This window comes from Panthera pardus, unplaced genomic scaffold (genome assembly GCF_024362965.1).
Source record: "Panthera pardus isolate Hobbes unplaced genomic scaffold, ASM2436296v1 HiC_scaffold_11, whole genome shotgun sequence".
NCBI lineage: Eukaryota > Metazoa > Chordata > Mammalia > Carnivora > Felidae > Panthera > Panthera pardus.
Genome location: NW_026526666.1, coordinates 51,687,556 through 51,712,506, shown reverse-complemented (window position 1 = coordinate 51,712,506; position 24,951 = coordinate 51,687,556). Strand labels below are relative to the sequence as shown.

Sequence of the window (24,951 nt, the reverse complement as noted above, 5' to 3'; positions counted from 1 at the left end):
GAGTGAGCAGACACCAAGCAAATAATCACACCAATATTTAGCACAGCAGGTCTGAAACTCAATTCAGAAACTCAGTGACCAAGAAATGTATATTCTGAAATTCAGTTTCTAGCTCTAAGTCATCATTCCACCCAGCTGGCAGAAACAAACAACACACACATAAAGTTATTATCAGTCTCTGTCAATTGGGTTGCTAATCTAAAAGTATGGGAGAGTCTATAAGCTCAGGAATGAGAAGGGTAGAATGAAATAGGTTCAGTGCTTCGGATTGGCTCCCCAGGGTCTAAGGATAATAAAGTAGTTTTCTTTTAGGCTTGATGAACAACAAAGGTAGAATATGCGAAAATGTTTGAAAGGTCAAAAATACATAACACAAAGAAACATATTTTTTCAGTTGAATCAAGTTTTTATTTTGGTACAGAGTGTTATGGGAAGTCCAACTTTTCAGAAGGACAAAGAGAAGAACCACAATGGTTTACATCAGCAGGAAACTTATTATTGTTATTACCTGACCTAAGCTCTCACTCCACCCAATAATTACCTTGCTTTTATGTAAAGGATGGCTCCAAAGAAATAGAAGGTGGAAAGAAGTGGATACTTTAAAAAGGCAGTTTCTACGGTTGCACAGACTCCATTCTTAGTTTTATACACACTTTTTTTTTTTTCAGAGATTTTAGTGAGTTTCAGATGCCTCTCCTCTCCACTTAGAATGCTTTATAAAACAGGCCATACTGTCCTATGGCCTCGGTTAACAAAACGCAGGACTTGTTCTAGCAAACAGCACGGAATAGGCTGTTAGCAATCTGTTTGGAGGAGTTGTTACCTCCCACTCTCCTATTTCTACAAGCTAGCTCTAGAACCCTTCATAAGATAACATTCTGATGCCAACTATAGATCAAGGACTCTCTATTTTCTCTCTGGGCCCACTTAAGTCTGGGCTTAAAACCCAGAGCCAATTTGGGGCATGCAGAGGAGGGTGCCCTGATGTGTCCCAGACTAACTCTTCTCACTGAATTGGGAGTGTGATGCCTGCTGGCTAAACGATGCAATTTTGACATTTGCTGTCATGTTGTTTGCTTGTCAGATAGTCTAACAAAGTTCAATAGCTTCCACTCGCAAATCTAAGAGGATAAAATTCTGATTTAAAGTTGGGTGTGAAAACATAAAAAATATAACGTAAATGAAGTTGGGTGTGAAAATCCAGTATTCTCCTAACACTAACACATGCATAATTCATAAACTTTAGAAAACAGATCTTGGAAAGCAGACCTGAAATTCTATGAAACTTCATCTTGTAAAGATTTTGGTTTAAGTAATTCTAATAATTTCAAAGTTTTGTTTCCAATGGAATAATTTTCTAACCTATTTGGAGATTTTGTAAGTACACATATGTGGTTATATGTACTTGGAATATGACTAAAAACATTAAGAAAATCCCAAAAAAACTCTTACAATTAAGCCTAGATCACATATCTCTGAAATAAAAGTTTATTAAGTTTATGTTAAGTTGAAATGTAAGTTCTACATCAAATGTCATTTTCTAACATCAAAATCCCAGCTTACTGCATACAAATTGGACTATTGGATATTAAACACTGTTTCTTTTTCTTTAAACAGCAACAAGGGAAGGTATTAGTAATGATGAATTATCCTGGTTGTTTTGACTTGGATCCAATCAAAATATCTATTACATCTCCCTGAAAAGAAAAAGCGAAACAATTACAATGCAATAAAATATAAATTAAGAGGTAAAGGAGTCTTTAAAATGCTATTTGAAATTTATAAGTTAGTGATACATATAAAGAGCATCCAATAAGATCGTAAAAAGGAAACAAACCAAGGTAAGTTTAAATAGTAACGGTTACTTCCTAGTATAAACCTACTTTTTCCAATGGAGGACTCTTTTAAAGAAGTTTGATCAACAATAAGGATTCAGTTAAGCGACAATTTTGGCAGCTCCTGTGTAGCCTTAATATGTAAGCCTCAGTTTTCTCATCTGTAAAATAGCTTGTGATCTTAATGATATCTTAAACTCTTTCCTGACCTATAGTGCTTGATTTAGAGACAGCTGAAGACCTGAATTCCAATGTGGATTTTGTATTTAATTTAATAATAACAATCTTACACTAAAGGGGTAAAATAATAATCTGTAAGAGGATGAAACCAAAGATGGTAGGTTTTTTTTAATTTGTTTTTTTAACGTTTATTTATTTTTGAGACAGAGAGAGACAGACCATGAACGGGGGAGGGTCAGAGAGAGGGAGACACAGAATCTGAAACAGGCTCCAGGCTCCGAGCTGTCAGCACAGAGCCCGACGTGGGGCTCGAACTCACGGACCGCGAGATCATGACCTGAGCCGAAGTCGGCCACCCAACCGACTGGGCCACCCAGGCGCCCCGGTAGGTGAGTTTTTAAGAAAGATGCTGTGAATTAAATTCTACACATAAAACTAATATTACACTCTATGTTAACCACCTGGAATTTAAATAAAAACTTGAAACAATAGGGGCGCTGGGTGGCTCAGTTGGTTAAGCATCTGACTCTTGATGTTGACTCAGGTCATGATCTCATAGTTCCTGAGTTTGAGGCCCACACTGGGCTCTGAGCTGATGGCATGGAGCCTGCTTGGGATTCTGTCTCTCCCTGTCTCTCTGCCCCTTACCTGTTTCTCTCAAAATAAGTAAATTAACTTAAGAAAAATAAAGTCGTGTAATTCCTTCAGATTAGGTGAAAATAATATTTAAAAACAACGTGAAACAACAAATAATATAATATAATATAATATAATATAATATAATATAACATAATACAAAGATATTGTGAAAAGTTGGGAGTTGGAAGCAGAAGACCAGAATTTTCTCACCTTTCACAGTAAAGGTGATCTTAAAAAAGTCACTAATATCTGGGAATCTTAGTTTCCTTGAATGCATAATAGAAATATCAACAACCACTTCTAAAAATTATTTCAAGAGTTGAATGAACTAATGTATATAAAAGAGTTTTACAAAACTCTAAATAGTTATAAACACCTTAGATCATATTACATAAGTCAGTCCTGTCTTTTAGCCTATACTAAGGATGACATTCCCCATTCTTCAGGTCCTGACACAAAATCAGTTGCCAAGCTGCTTCTCAAATCCATCTCTTTCTACTTCAGTCTTTCACTTGGGCTAACACAGCAGATCACCACTCTAATTTATTCACTGTTAAATTCTTAGCACCCAAAACAGACCCTGTCACATAGTCCATACTCAGTAGATGTTTGTTGAATGAATGAAGAGTCTATATGTAAATACCCAAAGTACAGAGAAAGAGATGGCAAACATTTATATACTGAAACATAAGAATGGAAATAGTATCCAGGAGTGATTCTCCATAGGCTGCCTCCAGAAAACAAAACAAAACAAGTCACTTTGTGCAATGTCCCACTGGAATTAGCTTCTGCCAAGTATTTAAACTATAATTCTGTTCGACACAAGACTGAGGCCCCCAGAAACCAACCACATCACACCAGAAGAGGAGGTGGTGCTTCAACAAACAATAATGCTAAGGTGGTGGTAAGTCCCGTTGGCAGCTGGCTACATCACAAAGTTACCATTGCAAAGCTTGGACCCTATACCCCTGTTTACACCAGGCATCAGGCTGATATTACCCTAAACCACATACCCTGGTTGGTAGGACAGGGCAGGAGCCAATGTCCTACTGTGTCATATCACAATAATATTCTGGTCCTTGGACACATCAGGGGGCTGCCAGAGTTTCAGAAATTATTTAACTTAAAACATGCACAGCCCTAGGATCAAAGTTCTTCTCTTGCTGTGTAAGGCCACAGTGGGTGCCGAACAATGTGGAGGTGAGCGGGAGTCATGGTTCTTTCTATACGTATACCATGGTCCTTGGAATATCTCCATGGGTTTTCTCCAATGGGCCCTGCTCCAGCACACTTGGTGCAAGTGTTATCTGGTACTTTGCCTTTGTAAAACACGTATCCCTGTTGAAGTCCCCTTGGTACCTATCCCTAATTCTTCTATTCCTGCATCCTTCACTTCTCAGAGGCAGTCTTTATTATAAATTTGGTGTACACCTTTCCTATAGAATGAAAACATAAGCCTTCCAAAATTTTAATTCACTCTTGGTTAAAATTAATGGAGAAATTATAGGCCATAATGTTACTTGATAAGATATCTTAATAGGAAATAATGGTTTGACATTAATTACTTTGAGACTTCAAATTACTATGTCATTATAATTCTCTGAAAAGTTCAGGAAGAGGTGTATCAGGTAAGCTTGAGTTTGTCAGTAAGTAACATAAAATCTGATTAATAGGTTTTTCTTGAATCTCCTAGAAGAATAACACTGAAGTTTTAAAATATCATGACCAAAAGCATGAAAGACATATTTGTATTAGAAAACTGTATTTATTTATTAATGTATGGAATATATTTCTTACAAGAAAATTTTGCTCACCAGCACTGAAATCATTAACACACACACACACACACACACACACACACACACACACACACAAATGTTTGTCAAAAATGTTCAGACTCTCAACTTAGCCTTCTGCTTGCAAAGCATACTGCTCAAAATAAAAGATGTCTCGTGTGTGTGTGTGTGTGTGTGTGTGTGTGTGTGTGTACACCACATCTTCTTTATCCATTCATCAGTCAATGGACATTTGGGCTGTTTCTATAATTGGGCTATTGTAGATAATGTTGCTATAAACATTGGGGTGCATGTATCCCTTCAAATTTTTGTTTTCTTTGGGTAAATACCTAGTAGTGCAATTGTTGGATCGTAGGGTTCATTTCTGAGTGAACCTCCATACTGTTTTCCAGAGTGGCTGCACAAGTGTGCATAAAAAAGAAGAAAATCTTGCCATTTGTAACAATATGGATAGAGCTAGAAAGAATTATGCTAAGTGAAATAAGTCAGTCAGAGAAAAACAAATACCATATGATTTCACTCATATGTGGAATTTAAGAAACAAAACAAACAAGCACAGAGGAAAATAAGAGAGAGGCAAACCAAGAAACAGACTCTTAATTATGAAGAACAAACTGATGGTTACCAGAGGGGAGATGAGTGGGGATGGGTTAAATAGGCCATGGGGATTAAGGAGCGAACTTGTGATGAGCACCAGGTGTTATAGGGATGTGCTGAATCACTAAATTCTACACCTGAAACTAATATTACAGTGTATTTAACTAACTGGAATTTAAATTTAAAAACTTGAAAAGGAAAAAGATGTCTCTCATCAATTCAAATCAAACACCAAAATGAAATCTTTTTCTTCTATATTCCAATCTATATTCCATACTTTTACTAACTATAAATACATCCACTAAGAACACAGCTTTTATACTTGTGTTTAAATAATCTTACATAAATCATAACATACTGTACTTATCTTTCTCCAGTTTACTTTTATCACTTAACACATTTTTAAAGATTTATTCAAAATTTGTCATATTGAGACTTTTAAGTACATATTATTTAAACTTCTGTATTACAGTGACTCATGTGAATGTGCCATATTTTATTTATCCAGTGTTTCACTGATGATCATTTAGGTTGTCTCCAATTTATCACTATAGAAACAAGGCTGTTATGAACATGTCTTTCAGACCACTACTAACAAATTAAACAAAAACCCTGGGAGATACATAGAATCCAAACATAACATTTAAACATCTATAAAGACTGTAATGTTACCAGATAGGAAAAGTATAGTAACTTAGAGTTAATGACACAGTAAATAAATAACTTGAAATCAATAAAGTGATGCAGCAGCACATTCAGGGTTGCAGACTTCCATGAGAAGATAGAGGACATGGGTAATAGGTAAGTAGACTTCAGGAGACATGGGCTCTGAGACCATTCCATACGGAGGGCATGGACAAATAAACTATAAAGCAGGGCTCAGCCTGGCACCAAAGTAGTTAGAAACATCTCCTTAAATGTCCAGTCAATATGCATGTCAGCCAGTTGAGAAAATCATCTCCAAAACTACTTGGGATGCTTTATTTGTTTATTTATTGGAAAACCTATTTTTACCCTGAGAAGAATAAGAGTTGTGTATAGAAATAATGCAGCAAATCAAACCGATAATTTTAATATTTTTGTATTAAGGAACTTGTATATATTTGGTATTTTAAATATTCATTATATGTAAGAGTATTCACTATTATTAGATTGTCTAGCAAATAAATTTGTGATTCTAATTTAAATGTGTAATTGGGTAATTGATTTAGACTTGTAATCATAGATTGAAATACTATTCATTTATAAAAAGCATTGGAACATTTAAGAAAATTTAAGATTCATCATATTCAACATTTAAAATTTATTAAATTAATAAGAATTCCTTAAGTATCAGATTTGTTTGTCCATAAGATGATTGGAGTACTTAAAACACTATATTAAATTTATAAAGTAAATTTAGAGGATTTAAAGAAATTTGTTACAAAGCTTATTGAAAGTGCATATTAAAATTTGCTAGACTTAAAACCAATCTGACAATAAATTTCATATTAAAAAATCTGCTAGACTTATAAACAGAATAATAAAATGTATTCTCTAAATGTAAGAACTTCAGGAAAACTTCAGGTAAACTAAGGTTTTTAAAAAAACTTTATAGCACATTTGAATGTGAACATTTTAAGCAAAAGTTGACTGAATAATCATCTCTACGTACAAAAGAAACATTAAAGACAAAGGAAAAAAGGAAGAAAGAATTCACATTGATACCTTATACGTGTGTCCAAATAAACATGTGCAAGACATTCTCTATGGTATCACTGCCTTGTATGGTATTTGAATTCTAAGTTTTACTGAATCTCTCTCCAAAGAGGCTATGCTAGGGGCACCTGGGTGGCTCAGTCGGTTAAGTGTCCAACTTTGGCTCAGGTCGTGATCTCGCAGTTCCTGAGTTTGAGCCCTGCATCGGGCTTTGTGCTGACAGCTCAGAGCCTGGAGCCTGCTTCAGATTCTGTGTCTTGCTCTCTCTCTGTGTCTCCCACCTCTCGCACTCTCTCTCTCTCAAAAAAAAAATTAATAAAATAAAACATTAAAAAAAGAGGCTATGCTAATTCATATTCCCATGACCCTTGCATAAGAGCTCCTATTTCCCTACAACTTTGCTAATACTTAATACTGGCTAATATTTTCATTTTTGTAAATCCAATCAATTTGAACTGATATCTTGTATAATTTCAATTGTATATTTCTCCATTTCTAGAGAGAATTAATATTCCAGTTTTTCTATGATTTAGTATTTTATACATTTGCCCATTCAAAACATTGAATTGCTCTTATTGTTTAATAGGGGTTATTTATACATACTGGACATTATGTCTCTTATAATCTTAGAAATTTCTTCTTCTAATATGTTTCTTTTAACTTAGCATATGGAATCCTGAACAAAAAGTGTTAATTTTGACATAATAGTCATAGAAAAAAATATTTGAGGTTTATTGAGAACTTACTATGTCCCAGTACCAGTTCTAACCACTTTGTACCTATTAACTATTTTAATGTTTCTAACAACCTTTGATTCTGGTACCAAAATTATACCCAGATAAGGAAACAGGAAAAACATGAAAAAAATTAGGAGATTTTTTTTTTGGTCTTTTTAAAATCTGTCTTTGTCTCTAGATCATTAAGACATTATTCTACATTTTCTTCTAGTGGTTTGTTTTATTTTTCAGTCTTTAATTCATTTGGAGTTCACCATTGTACAAAATGTGAGATAGGGAATGGCTTTCTATTTTCTAGAAAATAAGGATCAAATTCCGGATCATGGCAAATGACCCAACAGGCCCTTTTGCCACTTTTCTCTCAAGCAATCTCTTTACCAGTCAAAAAAGTCTACTCACTATTTCCTCAAAATGTCATGGACCTTTCTAATTCTGTATCTTTGCTCAGGCCTTTCCCTCACTCTGAAATAACAGCTCTACTCGCTTATCTGCAAGGAAAATTTCCATTTTTTTTAAGTTTATTTATTTATTTTGAGAGAGAGACCACGAGCAGGGGAGGGCCAGACAGAGAAGGAAAGAGAGAATCTCAAGCAGGTTCCATGCTGTCAACACAGATCCTGATGCAGGGGTGGATCTCACGAGATCATCACCTGAACCGAAACCATGAGTCGGTCAGTTAACCAACTGAGCCACCCAGGTGCCCCTTCAAAGAAAATTTCTAATCCTTCAAAACACAGTTAAAATTTAATCTCCTGTGTGAAAGTCTTCCCCAAAGTATTCACCTATGTTTTCCTTTCTTTCTTCCCATTCTCCTTTCAAAAGTCAATTTTCCTACTCTGTGCTTCTATAGGAGTTTCTTTGTTATTTTGGTCTTTATGACTTGATTATATTTGTGTGCATATATTGTTCCTTTCTTAGAAACCATGTGTCTTTTGGGTCTAAGTGTGTTTGTTCATTTTTCAATATTTGCTTAGTACCTATCATGTGCTAGCCCTGTGCTAGTACTTAAATATACAAGTTTCCAAGTAGCTCAAACTACTAAGAAAGACATGTATACAAAATATTATAGTTTATATTGATGAATTATTGTCATCTTTAACAGGTACTATAGACATATGTGATAAAAAGAATCAACATGCTAATGCTCATGTTTCTTTGCTACCACCAACCCAATACACACCAACAAAGATTTTTAAATAATGCAACTCCCTCTCCCCACTGCCCCAATTTAGAATTTGTGGACGAGTTCTTAGAGCTTTTGTGGGATGGAACTGATGATTACAGGGATAGAAAGCAATGGATTTAGGCCTTGATGCTACATTTAGGATTTGAGGGATAAGTAAAGAAGAAAAAGATTACTATTAACTATATATTTTGATCCATTTTAATGTTTTTGAAAGACTTGAATAAAGAATAGAATTCTCTAGTTCCTTCTGGCTGTTGAGCTGTATATCATAAACAAGTGTGGGCATAAACATCTCAGTACCCTAAAAGGTATTATATACTCAGTGAATATGAGAGAAATTAAAAATATTAAAATGTTTACATCATGAAAAAATAAGCCATTAATGTTGCATTTCTCAGAACAGACTAAAATTATGATGTAAGGAAACATGCATTTTAGAAAAAGAAGCTTTATGTTTTTATGAACAAAAGAGACAAAATTCACTATTTACATGTGGCTTATGTCCTACCTGTGGGAGACAGGCAATTAACAAAATAAATCAATAAAGAAAATGGTATATTCAAAGATAAATATTACGAAAAATAAGTCATGGAAAAGTACGAGATAAGAAGTGTAGGTGAGAGTAGAGATTCAATTTTAAATAAGGTATCCAGGAAGATTTCACGCAGATAGTGACTGATATTTGAGCAAAAACTTGAAGTACCGAGAAGATCAAACTCTGGATGTTAGATAGGAGAAATGACAAATACAAAGTCCTAAGCAAGCATCTATCTGTCTGTCTATCTATCTATCTATCTATCTATCTATCTATCTATCTAACATTTACAGTCTATATAGTTGGGATAAAACTCCACTTGCTACAGTATGTGACCCAAATATAATCAACACTGCTGACTTTCCTGGCCACATTTCCATCTGGTTGCATATTTAGATTATTTTCTTTTTCTTTTCTTATCCCATTACAAATTATGCTATAATTAATTTATTTGATTGCCTTTATGAATATTTCTATAGAATAGAATTCCAGAAGCATGACAGTCTTGGTTCAGATTGCCAAATTGCTTCCAAAGAAGTTATACCAAATTCTACTCCAACATTTTTCTGTATAAGAGAAAAACTGTCTTATCAAATGTTTGCTAGTACTGAGTACACCTATTAAATATAAAAAAAAAACTTTGTTAATTTCGTATATGAGAATGTGATCACATTTTAATTTAAGGTAATACATTTTTATTTCTTCATTTATAAATGAGGTTTAATTTTAAAATATATTTACTAGTTGTTTTTTTGTGAATGAACTGTTCCTGACTATTACCCAGTCTTCTATTGTAGTCTTAGTGTTTTTGCCTTATTTTTCTTATTTTTATTTATTTTTTTAATGTTTATTTATTTTTGAGAGACAGAAACAGAGAAGGCATGAGCGGGGAAGAGGCAGAGAGGGAGAGTGGAGACACAGAATCTGAAGCAGGCTCCAGGCTCTGAACTGTCAGCACAGAGCCTGATGCGGGGCTTAAACCCACGAACTGTGAGATCATGACCTGAGCTGAAGTCGGATGCTCAACCAGTTAAGCCACCCAGGCGCCCCTTTATTTTTATTTTTTTAACATTTATTTACTTTTGAGAGAAAGACACAGAGGCATGAGCAGGGGAGGGGCAGAGAGAGGGAGACACAGAATCCCAAGCAGGCTCCAGGTTTGGAGCTGTACAGCACAGAGTGTGACGCGGGGCTTGAACTCACAGTCTGCAAGTCATGACCTGAGCTGAAGTCAAACGCTTAACTGACTGAGCCACCCAGGTGCCCCAAGTGTTTTTTCCTTATTGATTCATGCATATTTTAATATTTTAACTTGTTTATCATATTCATGGTAATATATACCAGATTACTCCATAAAATAATATTTAAACTTTAAAAATAAAAAATTGGAAAGCTACCTTAAAAATAATAGGTAGTGATAATAATAATCTAGTGATACTGATTGCTTGTTAAAGTTTTACAACAAAGTTTTCATATTGTTTTCCTTTTTTCTTTAATTTTTTTCCCTTTTTTAAAAATTTAAATCCAAGCTAGTTAACATATAGTGTAATAATGATTTCAGGAGTAGAATTTAGTGATTCATCACTTACATGTAACACCTAGTGCTCATCCCAACAAGTTCCCTCCTTAATGCCCATAACCCATTTAGCCCACCCCCATCTAGCAACCCTCAGTTTGTTCTCTGTATTTAAAAGTCTCTTACTGTTTGCTTCCCTCTTTTATTTTTCCTTCCTTTTCCCTATGTGTATCTGTTTTGTTTCTTAAATTCTACATATGAGTGAAATCATATGATATTTGTCTTTCTCTGACTGACTTCTTTTACTTAGCATAATACATTCTAATTCTATCCACGTTGTTGCAAATGGCAAGATTTCGTTCTTTTTCATCTCTAATATTCCAGTGTGTGTGTGTGTGTGTGTGTGTATGTGTGTGTGTGCGCGCGCGCATACCACATCTTTTTTATTCATTCATCAGTCGATGCACATTTGGATCCTTTCCATAATTTGGTTATTATTGATAGTGCTGCTATAAACATTGGGGTGCATGTGTCCCTTCAAATCAATATTTTGGTATCCTTTGGATAAATACCTAGTAGTTCAATTGCTGGGTCGTAGGGTAGTTTTATTTTTAATTTTTTGAGGAACCAACATACTGTTTTCCAGAGTGCACCAGTTTGCATTCCCACCAGCAGTGCAAATGTTTTCCCTTTTCTCCACATCCTCATCAACATCTGTTGTTGCCTGAGTTGTTAATTTTAGCCATTCTGACAGGTGTGAGGTGGTATCTCATTGTGGTTTTGATTTATATTTCCCTGATGATGAGTGATGTTGAGGATCTTTTCATGTGTCTGTTAGCCATCTGGATGTCTTCTTTGGAGAAGTGTCTGTTCATGTCTTCTGCCCATTTCTTCACTGGATTATTTGTTTTGTGGGTGTTGAGTTTGATAAGTTCTTTATAGATTTTGGATACTAACCCTTTAACCAATATGTCATAGGCAAATATCTTCTCCCTTTCCATCAGTTGCCTTTTAGTTTTGAGTATCAGAGTAAGGGAATAGGATAACACTACAGAAACAAAAACAAATGCCTATTTTGGGAACATTGGATAATATCTAAAATATTATAATTTCTTGTAAAAGTCTTTGAATATTTGCAGTAAACTTCTTCAGCTATATTCAACAATTATTAAATCCCAACAGTATATTAAGCACAATTTTAAGTTATTCCATATAACATTTACAATTATTATGCTACAACATTATTGTATTCATATTACAGAGAAAAAACATGAGGCTCAAAGAAAATAAGCCTAGTAGATACCATGCTAGTAGCTAACAACTCCTGGGATTTATGTTCTTTCCATTGCACCACACTTAAGATATCTAAGAAATGTAAATTCCTTGTATGACACAAAATTATAACTGAAATTATTAAATGACATAGAATTTTGATTCTTGAGTCTTACCCGGCCAGAATCCAAAGCAGCAGGCATATTTCTCAGTTCATACACACCAACCTGTCCATCACTGTCACCCACCAGAAGGCAATCTGTTTGTTTGGCAAAGAGGACAGTTGTGAACTTGATTCCGGGGTTAGCAACATGCACAATCAGAGGATCCAAACTGTAATAAAATATTTTATTTGTAAATGTATTTGTTGTTAATATATTCTTATATACAGATTAAGAAAAGTCTGAGATATTTTTTTGTGATTTCATGTGACAAAAACAAAACAAAAATAAACTTTTTAAGTAAATTTCCAAAGTCAAAATAACTGTTTCTCTACTCCTTATTCAGTGAAAACTTTCACTTCTTTAGTGAACAAATTTCGACTAAATAAATTCAAGCAAGTCACAATTAAGTTGTGAACTCATGGGGCGCCTGAATGGCTCAGTCAGTTGAGCATCCGACTCTTGCTTTTGGCTCAGGTCATGGTCTCATGGTTGTGGGATCAAGCCCTGTGTCAGGCTGCATGCTGAACGTGGAGCCTGCTTAAGATTGTCTCTCTCTCCTCTCTCCATCTCTCCCCTGTTCATGCTCTCTCTCTCTCTCTGCAAAATAAATAAATAAGCTTAAAAAAAAAAAAAGATGCGAACTCATAAATTTAAACTCCTGTGCTGGTTAACTTTATGTACTTACTTGGCTAGGCTATGGTACTCAGTTGTTTACAAGGTCAAACACCAGTCTACACTTTGCTGTGAAGGTATTTTGTTTAGTTGTGATAAACATTCAGGTGAGTAGAATCTGAATAAAGCACATTATGCTCCATAATGTAGGCAGACCTTATCCAATGTGTTGAAGACCTTAAGAGAAAAGACTGAGTTCCCCAAAGTAGAATAATATTCTGCTTCCAGACTGCCTTCAGACTCAAGATTGCAAGATGGACTGACGGAATTGCAAGATGGAATTTCCTGATGGAAATTCTAGCCCACCAGCCTATAGTTCAGACTTGGCACTTGCCAGGCCCCACAATCATGTGAGCCAATTGCTTAAAGTAAATCTCTTTCTCTCTTTTTATTGCTACTGTTTCTCTGGAGAACCCTGAGTAATACAACTTCTTAAGTAATAAATGTCTTTTAATAGAAGGATATTTTGACCCAAATGAACCTCTGGAATATAAAAGAATATTTTGAACAAGAACTTTTTAAATTCCCTGTCATCCAAAGCAATCCACTGATACCCTTAAAAAACAACAGAACCAGGGGCACCTGGGTGGCTCAGTGGGTTAAGTGTCCAACTTTGGCTCAGGTCATGGTTTTGCTGTTCGTGGGTTTGAGCCCTGCACTGACAACTCAGAGCCTGCTTCAGATTCTGTCTCTCTCTCTCTCTCTGTCCTTTCCCCACTTGTGCTCTGTCTCTCTCTCTCAAAAATAAATAAATAAACTAAAACAAAAAACAAAAAAACCAAAGGCAGCAACTTGCATACTTCTTAAGAAATGTCCTTGGGGTGCCTGGGTGGCTCAGTCGGTTGAGTGTCCGACTTCAGCTCAGGTTATGATCTCACCGTCTGTGAGTTCAAGCCCCGCATCGGGCTCTGTGCTGACAGCTCAGAACCTGGAGCCTGCTTCTGATTCTGTGTCTCCCTCTCTCTCTCTCTGCCCCTCCCCCAATCGTGTGTGTGTACGTGCGCGCTCTCTCTCTCTCTCAAAAACTAAATAAACACACACACACAAAAGAAATGTCCTGAGATCTACAGTTTTACCAAAAAAAAAATAATTAAAATCAGAGGTGGGATGAGTGATCGTTTTACCAAAAAATTAAAATCAGGGGTGGGATGAGTTAAGTCGTCATTTTATACATTAGTCATCTCATACTCAAAACTAAATTGCTTTGTGGTATAATCCTTGGTTTCGGATTCAAACTATTTTATAGTATAAGCCATGACAAAATTTTAGAGTTACTATATGATTAGGTTCTAGGATAAAAAAATTGTCATTAACAATAAACCCGTTGAGGGGAACCTGGGTGGCTCAGTTGGTTAAGTATCTGACAGGTCATGATTGCAAGGTTTGTGAGGTCAAGCCCCACATCAGGCTCTGCGCTGATGGCGTGGAGCATGCTTGGATTCTTGTTCCCCCTTTCTCTACTCCTCCTCTGCTTACACACACTCCCTCTCTCAAAATAAATAAGCCTTTTTTAAAAAAAAGAATAAACCCATTGAATTTTGTATCACTTATTTTAAGCAAAAATATATTGCCCTGATGCTTCTGCTAATAACTAACATAAAAATCTACAGTATTTTCCAACTGAGGAAATAGAATCATTAAACACTTTATTCCTGCATTGTATAAATTTCCATTTTAAAAAGAAAACATGGGTCTAGATGACCCTCTAATAACTTTGGTGTCACACCTTAAATTAAAATTTTTAATTAAATGAATGACCATTTAAATATATTTTAAAACAAGGTAAGAGAGTAAGTATTATAAAAAATAATTATTTTGTTCCCTTTCTTTGTCTTATTGCAAACAATCTTTAGTTAAACACAGTTAGTTGCCTCTCTGCATTCTTCTAAACAAGGCAATGAAAAAGAATTCAAGGCAGCTATGATATCTTATATCTTCCTGTAAAAGTTTGATATGAGTAAGGTAACCTATTTTCATTTAAATATTTTTAAAACTACATACCACATAAGTAATTAAAATGAATATAGCATCTAGCCTATATCTTTTATTCATAAAGGACTCTCACAGTGTAAATTATTACTTGTTTTAAAGTAACCACAATTCTCTCTAACCAATACCAAAACTATCAGGTATCATTTTGTTTGAACTGCTTCTATGAGAAATATCACCAGGAAAAATATTAACACTTACGTGCTGATGTGAAGGTGCCAAATCTCTACTCTGCTCTCGTTTGCGGCTGCAAATATATAGGCTGATTTTGGAGACCAGGCAACATCATAAACAACATAAGTAGTTGGATAAAAACTCAAAAATGGCTTGGGATTCTCCTGTTGCCATATAATAACACCCCAATCTGCAGAACAGCTTAAGAACACATCATGACAAAATGGATTCCATGCTATTTTATACACTGGACCCTAGAATTAGAAAAACAAATTAAAATACATAGGTAAGTAATAGTTAACATCTCATACTTTAAACTTGACCAACAAATTAAAAATGCTAAGATTTCTAGAAGATTTAGGTACCATGCATTGTTGTGTATTATTTTAGCTCAGAGTAAGCTCATAAATTGAATCTTCCCTAAATAATGCCATACAGAAACATAAAAATATAGTTGTTACAATACTAAATATTAATACATATTATACTTATTTACTTTAAAAAGTATAAGGATTACTTTAAAAAACAGAAATAAGGGAGAAAATGAAGAAAACATAAATGGAACAAAAGATACAGAAAATAAGTATATGCCAGAGACAATTTTACTTTGGAATCAGCATGTTATCATAAGCAAAGTCTTTCAGAAACAAATAAAAATTGTGACTTCCATAACTTGCAAGAAAAAAATCAAGAACACCTGGAAGCCAAACAAAATGTCCCACACGTTATTGATGATTTCCATACAAGACAGTACTTAATTCAATTCGTACTATTAACTCTGAAGTTGTAAATTTAGGGCATGTGAAAAGTAGTGTGTATAAAAATACTATTTTTTTCAGAAATATTAAAAGATAAATTTTCCATACCTACTATAATTAAACTAACCTTATGTCCTCTGTAGGTTTCTAGGTATTGTTCATTATACGAACAAGAACATTTGTGAATATGACCCTCTTCGGTGCCAGCCAAATAGATATTTGTATCCTACAACACAAAAAATTAAAATGTATTGGCTTGTGATATATTAGTAAAGGTGCTAAATAGAAAATCAGATCCCTCGGGGCACCTGGGTTGGTTGGTTAAGGCTCAGTTGGTTAAGGGTGCAACTTTGGTTCGGGTCATGATCTCACAGTTCATAAGTTCAAGCCCCGCATTGGGCTTTCTGCTGTCAGTGCAGAGCCCACTTCAGATCCTCTGTCTCCCTCTCTTTCTGTCCCTCCCCTACTCTCTCTCTCTATCTCAAAAATAAATTAACTTCAAAAAATAAAGAAAATCAGATCTCTCAAGATCTATTAAAATGAATTTAAGAACCAAAACTAGAAAAACTATCTTGATAATAGTTGTCTGTTGTCTTTTACTTTCTATCATCGTTTTATAATATTTATGTATATAATGCTGAAGAAATGATTTTTTGCTGGAAATGAAAGATTGAACTAAATGGAGTCTTAAGCATTTGTAACTCCATATGTAGGTACTAAATAGAGATTTTAAGTGTATTTCCTACTGTGAAGTCATAGTCTAAAGGTCTGAAAGTCAGGCTCTATGTCCTGGGTATGTGGAGTCAGTATCATCTGGGAGCATTTTAGAGATATCAACTCTCAGATCCTACCCCAGACCTACTGAATCAGAATCTGCATTTTAACAAGATCCCTAAATAATGTGTATGTACATTAAAATTTGAGACACACTGTTCTAGCATGTACCACTACTTAAGAATGCAACTACAAAATCATGGAATATGAGCAGTTTAAACAACACAATAAAGTATAATTTTTCCCCAAACTAGCATAACCAATTTACATTCAGCAGTATATAGAAGTTCCCTTTGATCCATATTCTCTTCAATTGTTGGTTACATTAGAAACCTTAAGTTTTGCCATTGTATTAGGTATAAAATTATACCTAATGGTATATGAATTTATATGAATATGAATTCATTTATATGAATATTAACAAGGTTGAGCACATTTTATGTTTACTGGCCATTTGTATTTCCTCTTCTGTTCATGTCTCTTAACTATTTTACTCATAATATTTTCATATTGATTTATATAAAAGTTCTTTATATATCCTATTATATATGCTTTGTCTATTACATATGTTGCAAATATCTTCTCCAAGTGTATGGCTTACCTTTTACTTTTTTAGTGTCTTTTGATAAACAGAAGTTCTCATTTTGATGTAGTTAGTATTATAACTTTTTTATATACTTAGCATTTTTTTGTGCTTTAAGAAATTTTTCCTATTTTGAGGTAATAGCAAAGTTTTCCTATATTTTCTTTTAAAAGTTTTTTGTTTATGAAGGGGTAGGTATCTAATTCCATTTTTATATGAACAATGATTATCCCAACACCATTTATAAGTTGTTTATCTTTCTGTAGAGATCTTCAAAGTCACTGTCTAGAGTTATTCTTGTCAGTATATAAACTCTGAGATTTCCATGCAACAGATTTATTGGGAAGTTCTCTCAGGAATAATTTCTTTGAAAGAAACAATAATGGGCAGAGATTTAAGTTGACTATGATGCAGTTGCAACAGAAGGCTCAGCCCAACCTCCAAGAAGCTCTGGAGTTGAGATAGCCCTTTAGAATCCGGCCTCCAGGCAAGGAGGCCAGACATGTTATACCACCACCCCACCAACACCAATAAACTAGTGAAGCAAAATGACAGACTCAAACCAAACCATATCAAAATAAAACTAAATGTAAATGGTCTAAATATCACAATTAAAAGGCAGAAATTATAAGATGGATAAAAAAGCAAGACCCAACTATATGCTACCAACAAGAAATGTACTTTAAATACAGAGATACAAGTAGGTTAAATGTAAAAGGATGGAAAATGATTTAATAAACACAACAAACAAACATGGCTGGGGAAGAGAGAGAAAAACCAAGAAACAGACTCGTAACTATAGAGAACAAACTGATGGTTTCCAGAGAAGAGATGGGTAGGGGGATGGGTTAAATAGGTGATGGCTATTAAGGAGGGCACTTGTAATTAGCACCAGGTGTTGTATGTAAGTGTTGAATCACGAAATTCTACACCTGAAACTATGTTGACTAACTGAAATTTAAATAAAAACTTAATAAAAAGAAAAAATAAACCATGTTAAAACACTGGTTAAAAGAACGCTGAGGTGGTTACATTAATATCGGGCTAAGATTATTTCAGTGTTAATAATATTACCAGTTATGAATAAGGCCACTTTAAAATGATAAGAGAGTTGAATAATCAAGAGAACATAACAATCCTAAACATTTGTATCCTTAAGACAAAGCTTCAAGCTACATAAAGCAAAACCTGATAGAATTACAGTTAAAAAAAAAAGACAAATCCATAATTATGCCCAGACACTTCAATGCCTCTCTGTTAATAATTGATGGAAGAGGTAGGCAGAAAATCAGCAAGGATATAGTCAACTTGGAGAACACCTTCAACCAACCTAACCTGATTGTCATTCATAGAACACTCCACCCAACAAGAGCAGAATACACATTTTTCTCAAGTGCACAGGGAACATTTATGTGTAAATGTCACATTCTGGGCTTCAATAAATTTAAAAGGGTTCAGTTTATTAATTTTTATTAAAAGTTTGTTCTCTGATCATGATGGAATTAAATTAGAAATCAATAAACAGAAAGATCCTTGAAAAACCCCAAATATTTAAAAACTAAATAACATGCTACTAAGTAGTCCATCAATCAAAAAAGAAATCAGAGAAATTACAAAGTATTCTGAATGGAATGAAAATGAAAATACAACATATTAGAATTTGTGGGATGCTGCCAAAGCAGTACTTAGAGAAAAAGTTATAGCAAAAATGCCTCCATCAAAAGAAGAAAAGTCATAAATAAATGATCCCAGATTCCACCTTAAGAAGCCAGAAAAGGAGGAGCAAATAAAACCGAAGCAGAAGAAAGAAAATAAAGATCAAAGTGGAAATCAGTTTTATAGAAAACAGAAAAACAATCGTGAAACTCAGAGAAATCAAAAGCTGGTTCTTTGAGATCAATAGCACTGAAAAACTTCTACCAGACTAAAGAAAAAAAGAAACACAAATTACCAACAGTAGCAATTAAAGAGGTGACATCACTACATATTTTAATATCTATTAAAGAATACTAAGGAATTATTATGATGCCACTAAGTTTAATAACTTAGATGAAATAAATTTCTTAAAAGACACAAATTATCAAAATGCACTCAAGAAGAAATAGATGATAATAATAATAATAATAATAATCCTATATCTAGTAAAAATTTGCATTTCTAGTTACAAGTTAAAAACCTTCCTAAAAGAAATTCCAGGCCCAGATAGTTTATTAATCCCATCAAACACATAATGAAGAAATAATACTAATTGTATACATATTCTTTCAAAAAAGTAAAGAGGGAATACTTTTCAACTCATTCTACAGGATTACCCTAATATCAAAACCAGACAAAGACATCACAAGAAAAGAAAACTGTAGATAGATATCCCTTATAAGCAAAGATGAAAACTGCTAAACAAAATTTAAGCCTATCAAATCCAACAGTACATTAATAGTATAAATTACAATCAGGTGGAATTTATTTTAGAAATAAACATTTAAAAACCAATGTTATTCACCATATTAACAAACTTAAAAAGAAAAACTATATATCATCTCAATAGATGTAGAAAAAGCATTTGACAAAAACCTAGCATCTATTCCTGATAAAACTCTCAACAAACAGTAAAGTAATAGGATCTCCTCAATGTGATTAATTGTATCTACAAAAAAATCTCAGCTTACATCATACTTAACAGTAAAAGGACTGAACACTTTCTCCCTAAGATCAGAAACAAGAGAGGGATGTTTGTTTTCACCACCTCCATTCATCATTGTGCTGGAAGTTCAAGCCAGTACAAACAGGAAAGAAAAGGTAACCAGATTAGAAAAGAAGTAAACTCTTTATTTACACACTATATGATCATCTCAAATTCCTCACACCAAGGACATTTCTAGGATAACAAACTAGGATTTCTCAACCCAGCACCATTGATATTTTGGGCCAGTCCCTTCCCCTCCCCTTCCCCTTCTCCTTCTTTTCTTTCCCCTTCTTCTTCCCTTTCTCCTGCCCCTTCCCCCTCTCCTTTTTTTTCCCCAGTACTCCTTTTCTTCCTCTTCCCCTTCTCCCCCTTCTTCTGTGCAAAGGAGGGCAATAGTCGTCTTGTGCACTGTAGGATGTTTAGCAGTATCCCTGGCCTCTGCCTACTAGATGCCAATAGCATTCCTTCCCACGTCCCACCTCCTGTAGCTGCAACAACCAAAAATATCTCAAGACATTGTGAAATATACCCTGGTGATAAAATATTCCCCTCCCTGCCCACATTGAGAAGCACTGTTCTAGAATCAAGGTGAAATGTGGATTACAAGAATTTGAGAGTGAAGGCAGTTGGAATACAACAGCTGTGGAAAACATGAAATGCAGTAAAGGCCTGAACTACATTAGCAGTAGTAGGCTTGGACTAAAAGGACAATAATACTTAAATAGCATTTGGTTGATAGGGTAGAACAAAGTAGGAGCTCAAATTCTGGTTTGCATAATTAGATAGATGATGGTGTCAAAAAAAAGGTGATCATGTTACATATAAGGAAAAATATATAGGATATGCTTCCTTGTTTGTCATAGTTGCTGAGTTTTCTGATTCCAAAGTACTTCCAGATAAAAATAATTAGAAAAAGTAGAATTTCATTAACTGTGCTTTGATTTGATTCTCTTCCTGATAACCATGAACTTAACTATTCTTCCTAATCCTCATCATCATGAGAGTCACCACTCACATTGAAATAGTGGACTGTATGGTAGTTTCGGTTTCTATCAAAATGATAAAGCACTCAAGTTAAACTTGAAGTTGTAAAGAGAATCCTTCCACAGTTTCTCAGAAATATAGACCTTTCCTCTAGAAAGCAGATAAAGACACAGTACAGCCAACTGGAATGTGCCTCTCCACCTTAGTTTGGCAGCTATGTCTATGTTTGTTTTATTTTTACCTACAAGGCACTATATTGATTAACATGCTAAACCTTTGTCTTGCTTTATGTCTTACTACATTTCAATTATTGGAAGTTGTCATTGGCAATAGTGAATAATGGATTGGAATAATTTACCTTAGGATGAAAAGCAAAACACATTCCAGGGGCCTGTCGAGATATCAGAGCTTCACCTTTCTTTTCTTTTTCCCCTCCTTTTTTGCTGCTGCTAGAAGTAGTTCGCTTCAAACGCATCAAATCTTTATTTAAAGAAGAAAACATATATCTTATTTAATACATGAAAAAGTATTGTATAATAATGTATGTCCCTCCTACAAATAATAGTATGAGTTCTGCCATCTTTTGCATGTGATTAGCTTAAAACTAGCAAATACCAATGAGAAAAACAATGAGCAAGTACAATATTTTTTCTTATGTAGCCAAACGAAAATTTGTCACCTCTTACTCATGGCTCACTAGGAATTTTAAGTCAGCACATAATAAGAGAAAGGTAATTTGATACGTATGTGTATTTGTATACATTCTTTTTACCATGACAGTCCAGTCCTTTCCGTATAACCCATTTGGAGATTCTTCCATCTGCTGATATAGAAACTAGTATTTCTCTTTTGTCATCCCCTGTTGTCCCTCGATCTTGTTCTATCCACTGTAGTTGCCATACAGGTCCCAAATGTTTTTGAGGTGATTCACTAAAACAGGGAAAAGCACTAAATATAGAATCATTGCCATAATTTTTAAAACACAGGAGTATAAGTCATAAGGACAGCTCCCTGGAGCACTGTGACCTACTAATGGGATGATGCTCCTATTGTTCACTTTCACTTTAGTAAAAGTATTTTGAAAAACAGGGAAAACAATCATTTTGTCACCTAATATTTTTGTTTTTTTTCATTTCTTATAAAAGGAAACTTTTACTACTTTTAATTATATTAATGCCATAAAAGAAATACAAAAGCAAATATTTTCTTTCTTTTCAAAATATACTTTCCCTTACTCTATTCATTTACTTTTTCCTAGATAAGTTGTGTTAATTTATTTTGGACACTTTGAAAATAAGTATCTTCATCTTTATAAGGATTTTTTTCATAGCTTAAGTAGATAAATTATTTAAGTCTTATTTAAGTAAACAATTACCTTACCTTTCTATATTTCAGGCCTGCCCATTGGCTTGATTCTCTCTATGGCTGATTTAACGTTTCTCTGAAGAATTAAAATCACTTCTCAGATTAGTGATTGTTTTCCTGTCAGGATAATAGGTTCCTCTGTTCCTAGTACTTGATTTTTTTTATGCAAACCTCCCAAAGCAATGGTTCTGAATCTTTTTAAAATCATAGATAACTTCGATTATTTGGTAAAACAAGCACAAAGGCCCATGCTTACAAAACTATGCAGATAATTTCAAATTTAAGCTTACAGACCCTGCTTTGATGCCTATTTTCAGCTCTAAGTTTATTAAAACACTAATATAAATATACTACTTCATTTTTGCCGCATTGGTATCTGTTCTATTATAAAAACCTAACAATACTCAATATCTTTCACTTTTAACTTTTTTTATTTTCTCAGTATGACTCATACACTGATTGATTTATTTATTCTTATTCACTTACTATAATCCTGTTACATTCTCAATATTATGTGACATGCTGAGGATAAACAGGCAAGACTTAATCCTTGACTTCGAGTTGCTTACAGCCTCTTCAGAAAGATATATATATATAAATAATACATATACAGCGTGATGAGTGCTATGATAACTAGACAAACGCACAAAAGAAAGGAATGGGAAGGCTTCTTGGAGGAGGTGGTGCCAAAGCAATAAAGGGTACAAACTTATAGTTAGAAGATGAACAAGTTCTAAAGATCTAATATATAGCATGATGTTCATAGTTAACAATACTGTACTATATACTCAAAATTTGCTAAGAGAATAGATCCAAAATGTTCCCACCACATATTAATCAATTTTATTGTGGTAATCATTTCACAGTGTATACATATTAAATAATTACATTGTACCCCTTTTAAAAATCACATTGTAGAACCTAAATATATACAATTTTTATTTGTCAATTGTACCTCAATGAAGCTGGGGAAATTTTTGATTTTCTTTTAAAAGAATAAACAAACTGTAGGGGCACCTGAGTGGCTCAGTTGGTTAAGCGTCCGACTTCGGCTCAGGTTATGATCTCACGGTTCATGAGTACAAGCCCCGCGTCAGGCTCTGGGCTGACAGCTTGGAGCCTGGAACCCACTTCAGATTCTGTGTCTCCCTCTGTCTGCCCCTCCGCTGCTTGGACTCTGTCTCTCGCATTGTCTCAAAAATAAGTAAACATTAAAAAAAAATTTTTTTTAAGAATAAACAAACTGTCAAGGAAGGTTGGTGAGGTGGGCAGAGAACATACAGATTTTAGGACAGAGAATTTCAGCTAGAGAGGAATTATTAAGTGAAAAATAATGGTATCACTCTCAAAACATAAACATTCACTCAAAATTAGATAACATTAGATTAAATTTTTACTTCTCCCTAAAAAAAGCACATATTATATGTTTATCTGATTCTTGGATTCTCACCTACTATCCAGAACAGGAACATTACTGTTGCTCTGTACATTATAAATTGCAATGGTACCATTGTGATAGCCAACTGCTAAAAGATTAGGTGCTCCAATGGAGAAATCCACAGCAGTAACTCCATATGGACTCTGATAAATACGTTCTGGCCACTGAATAAAAAAATAATTGTATTACATTTTAAACTGGGTTTTGCAGGCCACAGTAAGATAGGGTATAATGGTGACTTAAGACAAGTCTGGGGGCAGTGGAAATGTAAGAAGGGCTAGTCTACATTAAGTTACTCTTCTCTTCCTAACTTCCAGTATAGATGAAAACAAAATGTCAATTAGTCATTCCCTTTCCTTTGATGAATCCTCAGGACTCAATAATTTTAAGAAATACAGCATGGCCTTCTCCAATAATTATCATATTTTGGTAATCTTTCAGTAGGATTTGCATGATCATCATAGATTTACTTTCTTTAAGAAACAAATAATGGGCTCCAATCAAATTATCTAGCAATGTTCCTATCTTCCAGTATCTGTTTCATAGGCTTGCATTATCTAGACATTTCTGAACAGTGTAAAGAAGAAGCCACAAAAAAAACTCTGTACAGTAGTCTTTTTGACAATTCTGTGAAGAGTTTTATTGTTTTGCTTTGCTTAAAGTCTAATCTAAATCCTTTCTTGCTTCTAACAGTCTGTATGGAAAAGAAGACAACTTACCAATGATGGATCCTATATCAATACTTCCACATGTTTAAAATTGCTTCTTCCTTCCTTTTTTTTAATTCTACATAAACCCAGCTTCCTAATAGACTGGGATTATTTATAAAACTCCAATCATTTTTTATTTTGCTTTCCTGGTCCTTTTCTAAGTTTTCCACTTCACAATTCAGTTATGAATTAAAACTAAATGTAAAGCTGCAAAATAACAGACTGACTAAAACTGTTTAACAAAAAAAAAAAACCATGACTGATTCTTATTATTCTCCATGAGAAATTCTTGCTAATAACATGGTCATTGATATTCATCCATTTTGTATGTATTCAAGCCAGCAGAAATCTATCTTATGAGGTGATGAGATATTAATACATTAAGAAACAATTCAGTATTAGCTGAAACATATAATTTTCAAAGGATTTTCACTCGCAAATTTGCTCTTCTTTCTGATAAAAAATAATGGTTCAACTCTGGATCATAAGATCTAATAGCACATAGTAAATGCTCAATAAATATTTATTAAATGAATTTACTTTATCTTATATCAACAAGAATAAATTTTAATACTTATAGATTTAAACCAAAGAAAATAAAGTCTTCCTCGATAATTTTTTGACTTTGTTTAATTATCACACACAACTATCTACTTTATGAGAATT

The 24,951-nt window shown here is 34.1% G+C and overlaps 1 protein-coding gene across 1 annotated transcript in view; it reads right to left on the bottom strand.

The window, feature by feature from the left end:
- Window positions 1-1,465: 1,465 nt before the first annotated feature.
- The window catches only part of DNAI4 (dynein axonemal intermediate chain 4), an 85,296-nt gene continuing 61,810 nt past the window's right edge, over window positions 1,466-24,951 (bottom strand). Inside the window, 7 exon segments of the mRNA XM_053894214.1 lie at window positions 1,466-1,697; window positions 12,168-12,324; window positions 15,018-15,244; window positions 15,876-15,974; window positions 21,131-21,252; window positions 21,545-21,702; window positions 23,588-23,739. Coding sequence (XP_053750189.1) covers window positions 1,647-1,697; window positions 12,168-12,324; window positions 15,018-15,244; window positions 15,876-15,974; window positions 21,131-21,252; window positions 21,545-21,702; window positions 23,588-23,739 — 966 coding nt within the window. The 3' untranslated portion in view covers window positions 1,466-1,646.